General features: G+C 36.6%; 1 protein-coding gene across 4 annotated transcripts in view; it reads left to right on the forward strand.

The window, feature by feature from the left end:
• The window catches only part of LOC128679621 (uncharacterized protein), a 112,437-nt gene that overhangs the window by 49,565 nt on the left and 49,621 nt on the right, over positions 1-13,251 (forward strand). For all 4 annotated transcript variants that reach the window (XM_053761998.1, XM_053762000.1, XM_053762001.1 and 1 more), the window contains 2 exons: positions 4,092-4,226; positions 5,420-6,280. In XM_053761998.1, the coding sequence (XP_053617973.1) occupies positions 4,092-4,226; positions 5,420-6,280 (996 nt within the window). The remainder of the gene's footprint in view (positions 1-4,091; positions 4,227-5,419; positions 6,281-13,251) is intronic.

A 13,251-nucleotide genomic window follows, 5' to 3' on the forward strand; every position in this document is an offset into this window, starting at 1 on the left:
TTCCCTACGCTGCTCTTTTGAAAAAGGATTGAGTTTGCGACGTGATACGGTTGGAATCACCAGTGGCCTATTTAAAAAAAAAATCTTGTAAAAAAAAAGTGTTTTGTATGGATAAATGTATGATAAAAACTTGTACTATTTAAGTTACATTTCTTTTTCACCAGCCCCACTGTTGCCGTCAGCCTTATATTTTTGTAATAGCTTTACTCAGAAATTAACATCGAATACATAATTATCCTTATACACATAATAATAATAATTGCTAGCAATCTTACATAAAACTATGTTGTCCACGTCCACGTCGAATCATATTTACACAAAATTTCACTTCATGCGATTTCCGTTAAATCCTAGAGATAAAACGGCATATGCTTTGATCCGTCGTCGGTTTGCCGCCGTAATTAGCAATTTATTTAAGTACAAGCTTTACCCCAGGGTTTGCTGCATTAATGTCCCTAATCGCATATCTATATTACCATCATCTTGGCCATAAGAAGTGGACTCAGGTGTTTTCTCGCCTGTCCCATGGTGGAAGTATGGACAATGATAATTAAATGTCGTAAATGTAAGCAAAATAAAAAACTAACAAAATTTTAAGCCGATTATTTAAGTATTTACGCACGGAATTTAATATATTCGATACCTTTACTCGCATAAAGTCCATCATTTGTACATAATTATGCTGCCTCAAATATTTCTTGCTGCCTTTTGGTAATGTTAAGCTCGTTTTCGTGACTATTGACATACATCTATCGATTTTAACCACTGTTTTATTAAATTATCTATACAAAAATAGAAACACACTGTGAGCGCTTCATATAAATTACGCCAATATGCTATGTCAAAATGGTTTGAAGAGGTACTTAGGTACTTCTCTGAATCGATACAGCCAAGTAACTCGTGTTACGGTATGTCAATAAAGAGAAGAAAACAGATTTTTGACGAACTACATATTTTTGCCATTGCAATACCAAATAGAATGTTTAAGATTGGTTGATAAACACCCAGTGTTGCCTGTGAAGAGGACACAGCGCCTTAATTTACTTTTGAAGAAAGTAAGTTAAGGCGCTGTCATAAAGTGAACTTTATGACAGACTGTATTGTCGAAAAGTATATTGTAGCTAGTGAGCAGAGTTCGTTTCATCGTGCGCCCCGAGCCGCGCCTGCGGCCGGCCCTGGCTTGATTAATCGCGCGGGACCCCACTAGAGATGGACTGTGGTTCTAATTAGCTATCGATATCTCTAATTAAATTACTAACTTGTTTAGCCCTAGAGATTAATGTAGATAACGATTACATTGTGCAATTATAGTTAATGTTGGCTGTACCAATCTGACTCATGTATATGTTTTTATCGACAACCACATGCTTCCGGTGAAGGAAAACATCGTGAGGAAACCTGCCCACTGGTTGATTGATCAACTTGAATACGTGAAATGTAAAAGGCAATGGCAAAACACTCCATTAATAGTGCCAAGAAAGTTGTTGTGTGTGTTTCATTCCACTTAATGACCACGACCGTCAGCAATGAGGAAATGCAATATGAATAACATGGCTTTCCTAGCCCGTAGACGGCAGAGTATGGACAAAATAATATTTTTCGTGTAGTTTTCGGAGTTAGACTTTCACACAAAGCCAGGTAAATTATCTTTTTTCGTCTTCTTTATATTACTTTATTCTTACCTTGAAAATCAAGGTAAGGTCCTTCCTACTGGAAGGAAGATGATCTAGATCAAAAGATCTGGATCATCTTCCTTCCCTAAATGGGAAACAGGCTTGACAATTATGTATGTATGTATCTGCATCTATCATCTTTTTCGTGGTAATTCGAGCCAACATATCTCGACTATCGATATTTAGAATAGTATAGATTATATCGCACCCATACAGTTGGCGACCCGGCAGCCGTGCCGCGATGAATGATTGCACTCCACGGCAAACGAATGGCGTCTGAAGTATCAGATTAAAGACGTTTTCGGACAGAACATTTTAGAAAAGGGCAAGCATGTTTTATGAAACTTCTATAGGCGCGTAGTGTATAAAAAGACAAGTAAGTATGAGAGACTTTTAAAAAAAAATAATGTTACCTAGTTCTTATTGCAAGTCGTAGTTCTAGACGTCTATACCCACAGCCTTGGCAATAAAACACACCGACTTTCGCGCCACCTGTTGCCCGCCGATAGCATCACTGTTTTTCTGTCCTGAATTAAATGTACTAGGGTTTGTAGGAGAATTTTCTTCTAAAATTATTTATGTATAGAATACATAATTATTTATGTATAGAACTATAGGTACTAATAATTTATGCATCGGAATAAAACTGTCAAGTATGTTTACCTTAGCATTGAAATGCTCTTTGGGTATCCGTCCGGTCCAAAGGATAAATTAAGGATCTTTATAGGTCATTTTACTATGCCACAGGGAAATATTTACTGAGGATTTCTGATTTTAATACCGTATGGTAACCCTAATCAGGGCGTAACATGGGGTCGGAGTCGGACTGACGGACGACTCGAGCGCGGGCCGAAGTGAGCCCATTATTACTTTGGCTCTTGGCATTCGTTGCGATCCTGGTACTCGCATCGCTTGAATATCGGCTAACTTTGCCCCAGCGAACTTGGATCGTTTTTAAACCTTTAAAACGGATGTAGCTAGGCTATAGACAAATACCGTATAGATGTCAGATACCTTTAGACGACTTGAATTAAATCTTGACTATTGTTAGTAAATTATGCAATTTATTAGAAGACCACTTCTTCTTGCTTGCGAAGTTGGGATCGAGATAAATAATGTGCACTCAGTTCGATGACTAAAACAGTTTCTATTATGTATTCTTCGTATGTGATAATGATTATCCCACACCCGCAGTAGCACGGTCGGCATCGTAATTAGGGGCCATTACCTGCCCGGGGCACCGTGCCCGGCCCGTCCACTGCCTCGCTTATTATCAGATTTTGTTCGACCACTGCCTAGGGTAGGTATATTCAGCACAGTGCTACTGCATTGACGTTATCTCTCCGTTTGAGACAATAAACCCTCTAAGGCTGGAAGTTCGAGATAAGATTATGTGGTGTGCTTAGATTATAGACATTACGGTGTGACATGACTGCTGTTGGTGACTAGTAAGAGCCATGTCCCATTGCTCCGTTGCGTTGATGTAGCACGTTGCGGCTCCGTTGTTGTCCATACGTTATGACACTGACGTACATTGACGTACGTGCGTTGTTTATCGACGGATGTTAAAACAACGGAACACGACTGCATTGCTCAGTCTTTAACAGCACTCTACCAAATTCAACAATAGTACCTCCTGTACAGATAGTTTTCGTGTAAGACTCGTTAGAAAGTGACTTTATTTCATCAATTATACATATCGATGTTTTACTGTAATAGCACAACTGGTGTAGGTTAGGTACATAAGTTAGAAGAATAAATTACGGTCTAAATCACACGGCCCGCGCCGCCACAGGTATTTACTCCAGAACTCTGCAATTATCTGTGGCGAGCGCTACGGGACGGGATGGGATGGCAATTAGAATGGAGGAAGGTTGTAACAGATAGGTACCTACTGAGTAGATACTGTAATTCCAAATTAGGTGTATAGCTGCGAGATATAGAATAGCAGGTTTAATTTTATGTATCATATAATGTATATGCATTAAGCCTTATTATATTACAGAAAAAAAAAACTTGTTATTGTTAATTAACTGTAATCAACTTTGTTTTCACTTTCCTTGTCAGTATCAATTCGATGGGATTATGACTGTCAATATTATAAAAAAATTATATCAGAGCCTAAAAAAAATCCAAGTTGATGAATTTAAAAAATATATATTTTTATTATTCTGTATTGCCATCTACCGGAAATCTTTTAAAACATTACACAAAATTGGTGCTGCCACCTATTGGAAACCTGCGTTAATTTTACATAAACAGTGCTACTAGCGACCTCTACAAAAAGTATCGCTGTCGAAACTTAATCACTTAGTACAATATGTTCACTGTAGATGGCGTAATTGAAAATTAAATTATATTCAAAATATGTGTCGTAAAAAATTATTAATATTAAAATATGTATTTTCTTGGTTTCAGAATGCACCCTCGCAAGATATAGTATACAGAAAGGTGGCAATAGTAGAAAATTTCTTCGACATTATTTACACGGTGCATGTGGAGTTGGAAGGGCGGCCAGGAAAACATGCGGGACAAAAACGAACTTATAGGACAGTAAGTAAAAATTATATAGGTACATATAATTACATTATGAACTTATATAGATACTTATTTAGTAAACTTGAAAATGAAATAAAAATGTAGTGGCTTTTGGTTATGGCATTTTACAGTAGAAAACTCTAGATGGCGTTGATTTACCGAAAACTTGACGTTGGTTTCCGCCCTAGAATGAAAGACTCTCCATGTCCTCTTGTGGATTTAAGTAGTAAGAGGTGATTAAGGATTCAGGCAACACCAGCATTCCCAGAGAGAGTAGACATCAGGTGGCCAAACGGTCGTAGAATCACATCTTCAAATGTTAAAGTTTTTCTGAGGTAATCCTGAACTTTGAAGCGTTATGGTCAAGCACGCAACCAGGGACTTCTTTTCAACTTCCTTCAAAAATGGGTGGTCATAGTTATATTTTTAGAATGGTAACATACAACATATTTCATCTTTTATTAAATTTAATTCTGTTTTCTGACCTTCGTGTTATGCCGACTATACATTTCGCAGTTCGATGAGAGCTTTTAGTTGCCTTAATAGAAAACCAGTAGTGTATGCCGCATCTGCCAAAGTGTTCGGCAAACTGTTTCGCTATAATGAAAAGCAGCCATTAAAAAGCCTTATACCGGCTCCACTCTGTCGTCGAACTCAGACATATGCCGACGCGAATGCGTGAACATTGCGTTGTAAGTATGAGTGCTTTTATTTACCGCAATGAAAAACCAGCAATGTATACCGAACCGCCAAAGTTTAGCAAAATGTTCGACGACAGTGTGGAGCCGGCATTACAATAATGTCAACAAATCTCTGCTCAGGTCTATTTCCACTATCCTGAAACTTTCACTAATAAAAATAGTATATTATTTTGGTTTGGTATATGTTAAGTCTGTATGTGGGTCAGTGGAATTTATATTAAGTTTTATATTGTACTTATCCTTACATATTATAAAACAAAGTCCTCTACCCCGTCTGTCTGTCTTGTCCGCGATAAACTCAAAAACTACTGCACGGATTCTCATGCGGTTTTCACCAATAGATTGTGTGATTCTTGAGCAAGGTTCAGGTGTATAAAGTTTTTACCTGAGCGAAGCCGGAACGGGCCGCTAGTGTTATTATAAATACAAAAATAGCTAGTGACAGTGACTTTCATCTCTGAATACAGAAACGAGACTTTGGATAATTTTAAAATTATTCTTTTTCAGATCACTGAAACGTACGCGTTCCTTCCCCGAGAGGCAGTCACGAGATTCTTGACGGGATGCGCAGAATGCGCTCGACGCCCGCGCAGTGCTTCCCCTCCACCACTCCCCACCCCCTCTCCTTCACCCACCAGACATCCAACCTACCTTTCATTCTTACCTCACTGCGCACCAGATTACACGCGGAATTGGGAATCTGAAATTGACGCAGCACATTCCAACTATCCTTATGAACCAAAATACGACTACACAGACTTACAACCATTAAAAAAAATTGAAAGCCCAAAAACAGCTGATGCTGAAGAACCAGAACCCACTTACATAGAACTAACCTCAAAAAAAGTTAACGGCTTTGACGCTGCCTTTAGTAGAAGTTCTCCCGTTGACCAGGCGTTCAGAGAAGACGAGCCAGTCAGAACTGAACCAGAAATAGACAAGGACGACAATAGCCTTATAGATGTTGAAGATGTCATATCTGATAGTCCACCCCCTTTGATATCACATAGACCTAAGTTGGATGTTAAGATTAAACAGGAACCTAGTAGCGAAAGCGCTAAGTGGTCAGAAAATGCAGGAGTTAAAGAGAAAAAGACTGAGGTTAGAGAGAGGAAATACAATCCTTTGGATGTTGCGAATTTGACGTCGAAAGATCCGCCGAAATCTCGGTCACCTCCTAGGAAAAAGTTGTTGCCTACTAGTTTGGAGTACACCAATGGTTTAGAAAGGTTTCCTAAACCATGGAGACCAGATGGAGGGGTGTACTATGGCGGAGACGAGATGGACTACAGCGTGCCTATAACGACGGCCTATTTGAAGCATATGAGGAGTATGGCGTACCAGGAACGCATGGATATGGAGAACAAGGTAAGTGACTAGGCTGTATACCGTTTTTATTATTTCCAAATTTTACTGTTACTTACATACAACTACATATGTGATGGGTATAAGGGTTGTTATATTTTTAAGTTGTGCACACATATACATAAATTCATTGCAAATTGGGCGCTATAAAAATAAATTTATTTCAAACATAAACATCCATATTCAGATTACAGGTCTTGCTTATCATAAATTAACATATTTTTTTTGTATGTGGAGGTCAGGTACATCTGCATCCATCTCTTATCAATATCTGTGATCGCCGTATAAAAATTCTTACACGCAAATTGAAGTGCCACACAACTACTTTGACAATTTTGTTTGGATTATAATTTTGAGATTAAAGTTTTCCCTTATGGCCAGTATACATATTAAAGGAATCTAGTATGTTTTTCGGTAAATACAGACTTTGGGGTTGCTTTGGGTTAACAAAATCCTTGTAGAATTCCCACATAAAATAAACATATGAGTTTGCGGGTGTAGGGCTTAAAGTTGAACCCCCGAGCCGGCGCGCCGGCCTTTGTGTACAAGACCGGGGCCCCTTGTTATGATTTTAAAGCGTTGGGATTCGAAATGTTCAACGTGCCAATGTGGCATGTTGTATATATATATTTAGATCAGTTTGAGGTTGGATATGTATGATCAATTATTCTCAAATTACTTTTGAATTTTCCCTTTTGTCCACGATTTACTAAAGTTACTTTAAATTCACTCCACCAAGGCGGTGTACAGGATTATTGTTTTCCAAAAAGAATTAATTTTGTTATTTCAATTACATAAATCTTATTGTGTTAAAGCATACTTCTGATTTTTTGTTTTGGTATTTGGAAAAGGAACGTCCAATGTATAAACGAACTAAATTATATACATTTAGTACTTTTTATAGTACTAAAGTAGTAAGTATTGCGAACTTTTAGCAAATAAACATACCAGGTTATCAGAAATCTCAAGGATACCTGCCACAGCAAGCCCGATTGATTCAGACGAATGTCCCTTACAAAGGACCACAGCGTCACGCCATAATCGCACGCCGCATCTTTTCTAACTCATTTTTCTCGCTTGGGGCAGAGGGTGGGGGTGGGGGCACGAGGTTTCATCAGCCCAGGGGGCGTCACGGTATTAGACAAGACACAAAAACGGCGCCCGCCGGAGAAGTGCGCAACTGGACTTGCTGATGAGTTTTTGCGTGCGCTGCATTTTATTTGTGACGGTTTTTGGTTGTTTTTGTTCAGATTAATTACTTTTTAAATTATAGCGGGACACAATTTTACATTGATTTATAAATTTTACTTTAAATTCAACGGTGCTTAACTATAGAGCGAAGACCGTGCCAAGTGAAGGGTTGTAACGCTTTATAAGCTGAAAGAGGTACTCATACAAGAGGAATGTAAAGCTCCAACTAGCTTGTTAAATTTTTTTGAAGAAATAAAAAAACATTGTTCAAAATCTCTTAAAGAACATAGATACAGTAAAATGTTTTTACATTTTACTGTATCTATGTTCTTTAAGAGATTTTGACACAAAGTTAATTAGTTAGTTTAGTGTCACAACATGAAATTGAGCTAATAAGTGAGCTAATCCTAACTAATATTATAAATGCGAAAGTAAATTTATTACCATTTCACGCTCTTTCTACTCAACCAATCTTTTTGAAATTTTGCATCCATGTAATTGGAAGTATGGAGAAGAACATAGGGTTTCCATCCAGGAAAAATAACGGTTCCCACAGAAATTTATACGGGCGAAGACGCGGGCAAAAGCTAGTATTTAATATAAATTATAACACAATCAAAAGCAACAAAAACAGTTCGAGAAAACCTATATGCCACCTTATCCGGCTAGCCCGTCCGAAGGGTCAGTCCGTACCATAAGAGGGTATCGTCCCTTCGACCCCCAAAAGTGCCTTACCCGCCGGGGTACGACTTGTAAGATTGATTGGGCCCCCTTCAGTCCATTGCGCCCCTTGCGGATAAACCCCCCGTTTTTTCTTAGCCAGATGTAAAGATGCTGGATTGGTCTTAGCGTTTTATGTATGTTTGCTCTATCGATCGCACCCGGTGAGGGCGAAGAGCTAGTGGAAGCTGTGAAAGTGGAAGAGTGAAAGGTAAATATAAAAATAAATAAAATAAATATATTAGGACAAATCACACGGATTGAGCTAGCCCCAAAGTAAGGTCTCAGGTTTGATGCCGCTATAGATGCCGAATAGTATACCATTCTGTTGTGTTGTCATCGAACACTATTTGTTCGGTGCCTTTATTAGGTCACCTAAATAAAATCTGACACCGAGTTAGCGATACACTTGATTTAAAAAAATATGGACTATGGACCTATGAATAAATATTATGTATTTTGAATTGTCGAATTTTCATAACTTTGTTACATGTCAAAATATTGTTAGAAACAATTACTTTAAATATATTACTCAAATCAAAAAATTGTGAGATAAAAATATAAATGTATAACAAGTTAAATTCATTTTTTTCTTTTATCTAATAAGGATCATAAAACGTTACATTTGATCTTGCATATTATAAAACAAAGTCTTCTGTCTGTCTGTTCGCGATAAATTAAAAACTACGGCACAGATTTAATGCGCTTTTCACCAATAGTGTTATTCCTGAGGAAGCTTTAGGTGTATAATTTATTATGATTTTACCCGAGCGAAGCCGGGACAGGCCGTTAGTACAATATAAATGATATCGACAATGGTTAAAAAAGTGGCATTGCGTAATCGCTTCGCATACAATGTCCTTTCATGCGTACAAAAAAAAATCAACTGGGCACTTCTAGCACATTCTTTATTTAATAACATAACGGCTACTTTATCCTTGTGGTCGTGCTTCAGCTTTGATGTGCTAGATTATTGTTCATATCGGAATGTTTTTGTTGTGGCTTACACATGTTTCATGCCTTTGCCTAAAAACTTTCCTATTTGATGTAAATATGTTCGAGAATGAACATCCAACAGAATATTCAGGGATATTCTGAAGTTAGGCTGGGAATACACCAAGGCTGTGCTGTACGGAGCGAGCGGAGTTTTAAATGACCGAAAGAATTTCGTCATTTGTTTGACACTTCGCCGGTTGACTGTAAGAGATCCCCACATGGGATAAGTCCGTCATTGTACATGCGTCTTTCTTGTATTAATTTTTATTAATGTACTTATTTTCGTGCAGTAAAGTTATTACATACAAACACTTTTACATCCATTTATTTTATCCAGTTAATTCTTATATATTTTTTTAATATACTGTTATTTTTTTATTAAATGAAAACAATATACAACGAAATAATCATGAAATCATCATCATCCAGACACAGACTTATATATGAACCTCAAGATCATCCGCCTACCTTTATTACGCTTACATACTTTATGTGGTAAGGCATGTCAGCGTCTTCCATTTCTCCCTGTCTGATGTTAACCGTTCAGATACTTCCTTTTTAGTCACATTATGCCTAACGGACTCCATCCATTTCTTGTCAAGCCTACTCATACTACTTTTCCTATTCAATTTAAAATCCATAGCCCTTTTAACAACGTTGTTATCTTCCCTTTACATAACGTGACCACCATCGAAGTTTATTACTTTCCAATTTTCCATAATTGGTGCTACTTTCGAAAAACAACTATATAAATAACATCCAATTGTCAATTTGATTCCATAAGACATCAAGAGTGCGGAAAAAAGGGGATCCAATTATTTAGTCAAATTTCTAAGACCAATAAATAAATCTAAAACCGTTTTCCCAACGGACAAATCTGCAAATTGCAAAATAAACAACATTGTCATCATTGCCAATCAATAATGCACCGTATCATTGAAGTAATAGACATTATATTCAATTGAAGTAGTTAACACGTCATCGCTTATTTAGGAATCACCCTTCGCACATTCGGGGTCAAAAATGTACAAGACTTGGACATTTTAAAAGCGCCCTGTTTTAGCCCAATAGTTACAAATTGGGCGCACTTTGGACTTATTGTGTTTTGCCCGGCTAAAGCCCATATCCCCTTCGCACAATCAGGGGTCTTCAGAACCCTCTAAAGATCGATCGTAGGGGACGCAACTTAATTTCTTAGTTCAAGGTCAGATGATGATGTCAGATTTATATGATTTGAAGATTTGACTATCAATCTTTGAATGGTGTGAAGAATTTTATTTAAGAAAATTGCAACACTGGCCACTAACAATGTTAATTAGAAAATAGAATTCTTACTTTAAATATTTTTTAGACAATTTAGGTATTTGGACAATCATTTCCATTCTACATCTATACACAACTGCCCATTGGCTTTGTGTAAGAAACGTTATGCCCCTTAAAGCTTTATTTATAAAATATGTGTACTGGTTGGCACAGCTTTAAGCTTAGCACTTACATAAGGTCCGGTCACGTTAAATGTCAAAATATAGGTCAACAGAAAAAGCACATTTGTGGGGTAATACTGTTTTTGCGATTGCGTGTAGACACCTCGTGCTACTAGGCGCTAAAACTAGGAGTGGAGGTGGGTGGGGACTCCCTTCGCCTTGCTCCTCTCCTAGTACATGTGTGGTGAATTACTACGGCGCCCTGCAGGCGGCGAGCAGCCTCGCGACTAATTCCGTTAAAATTCTCCGTAGCTCCTATGCTCGCCTGGTAAGTAGGGTAAATGGCAGTTGGCAGCCACCCCCGTGGCGCAAGGGTTCTGGCTTTATTTGCTACTAGCTTCGCCCCCCGACTTGGCACAGTAAGTAAATGCAAGGCTTCGTGAATTGACGGGCTGATTTATATATGGCCGCTGGAGATAAGTCTCGCTGTTTGTACGCGATGCGGGGAAACTTGGGAAAGCAATTTGGTAAAAAATGGAGCATTCTTCGTGAAAACCCGAATGTGTGTCCAAGAATTTTTGATTTTTTACTCAAACATACGTATATACATACTTTTTCCATTTAAAATATGCACTTAATTATGCACTCTATTATAACTTGCACTTTAAGTAGGTAATAGTTTAACATTTTTTAAACACTGTTTTTCCTTCCTTTGACGTTAAGGAAGAAGAAATTTGTTGCAATTATTATTTATTTGTAACTCACATCTATCATTACAGGCTAACCCGATTCAATAGTGTACCTTACAGAAAAACAGACTATAAAAAAATTATATCTTGTGTTTTTAAAAGTACAGTTTAAGAATTTACACTATCTGTAGCGTTCGATTCGCCCAATAAATGTTTTAGGGGTACGTAAATCATTACTGTAGCTCAAACCACGCGGCGAGACACGACTATGATGTATTAAGTGTGAGTAATATGGATACGGCAAACCGAACAAATATTGTGTTGATTTTGGACTAGAAAATATCACCGTTTCTTGGTGGACACTGGCATGCCATACTAATATGACCCGCGAGAATCGCTTGTATTGGTCAAAGATATTATTTTTATAAACATCCTATATGTATATTTGCTACATAAGTAGGTAAAAATACAAATACATAAATGTTTGCGCTCAATGTTTGATTATGCTTTTGAAAATAGAATCAAATTGTTTTTAGTTTACTTTTTTATTCGTTTTTGGACAAAAGTCAGCTGAGAAATCGTATTTGCAATTTTTTTTATGGATCATCGTCGCGTTGATCTGTCATGTTTATACAATCGCATGTTGATTACTGACCGAGATAAGCTTAAAAATATATTTACGTAGTTATTGTATGGCTGGGCATACAATAACTTTATATACAAGTACTTTATGAGAAGTAAGGAAATTTAATTTCACACAAAATTGGCTTGAAAATGCTTGATTTTTATTAACATTAAACAATTTGACTGGTTAGCCGAGTATATAAATATTATATATCGCTGCTTTAGAACGAAAGTGACTTAATTCAAAATCTCAACTTTTTGGGAAATCGCAAAATAAGATTTCATGTTTATTAATTTTTTCATAAGTTAAAGTATATTTCTGAAACGAAGTATGTTAATTGTCTTTTTATGTTTGACATGGTTTCATTAACTATTAGGCTTGATAATAATTGTCTTTTTTTCAAATTATATTGATAAATAATATTTTAAAATAACGATTTTCAAAAACTAGTCACTATAAGGTCACCCTTTGACCGAACTTATTCTATAAGAGTTTGACTTAATATGAATTAGGTCAGTTTCATTTTAATAACTTAAAATTTATGTGTGGCATTTTGAGTAATATGTCATTTTTGTATTAAAATAAGATTAAGTTGTTTACTAATAAGTCATTTTGATAAAAACTATTTAATAAAAAAACCCAAGTTTGTGTTCAAGTTATTTATTGTATTGAAATAATAACATATTTTATAGTATTGTTCAGAGTTCTGCCTGCCTGCATTTGGCATATACAAGGTATACCACTACCTCCGTCATAGCCGTTAGGTATGCATAGGGTACCCCAATTAAAGTGACTTCAGAATAATTATTTGACAGGGAAAAATAAAAAAAAAAACAATATAAAAAATAATAATAAATAATCAAAATAAGTGAACATTGCGGCATCGTATCAATCGCTCACGCACGAATCAGCTATGAGCCGTTAGTTTGTGTGTGTGTATCGCTATAGTGAAAGCGCTATGCGGCGATGCGAAGGGCACTGTTCATTGCACGTTTTAAATTTTAGCGTTAGTTTAGATAGGGAATTCTTTAATATTTTTATGAGGTTTCTTTGGATGAAATGACGGTTACATGATAAATTATATAAATTTGCAAAAAAAAAAAAAAAAATTCAATCCAACTTCATTATCTCGGAAACTATTGATTCCAAGTATGGATTCTTGGGGGAAAATGTTCATATTAATAGGGAGATGACATGGGTTTCGGCTATATCGAAGGTAATGTTACACCTGTACAGCAGTAACAATTTGTATCAAAATAAACTCATAGTACCTAACATTCCTAAGATTGTGATAATAATATACATAATAATTAGGTATTAATGTTTTTC

This window comes from Plodia interpunctella, chromosome 22 (genome assembly GCF_027563975.2).
Source record: "Plodia interpunctella isolate USDA-ARS_2022_Savannah chromosome 22, ilPloInte3.2, whole genome shotgun sequence".
NCBI classification, from domain to species: Eukaryota; Metazoa; Arthropoda; class Insecta; order Lepidoptera; family Pyralidae; genus Plodia; species Plodia interpunctella.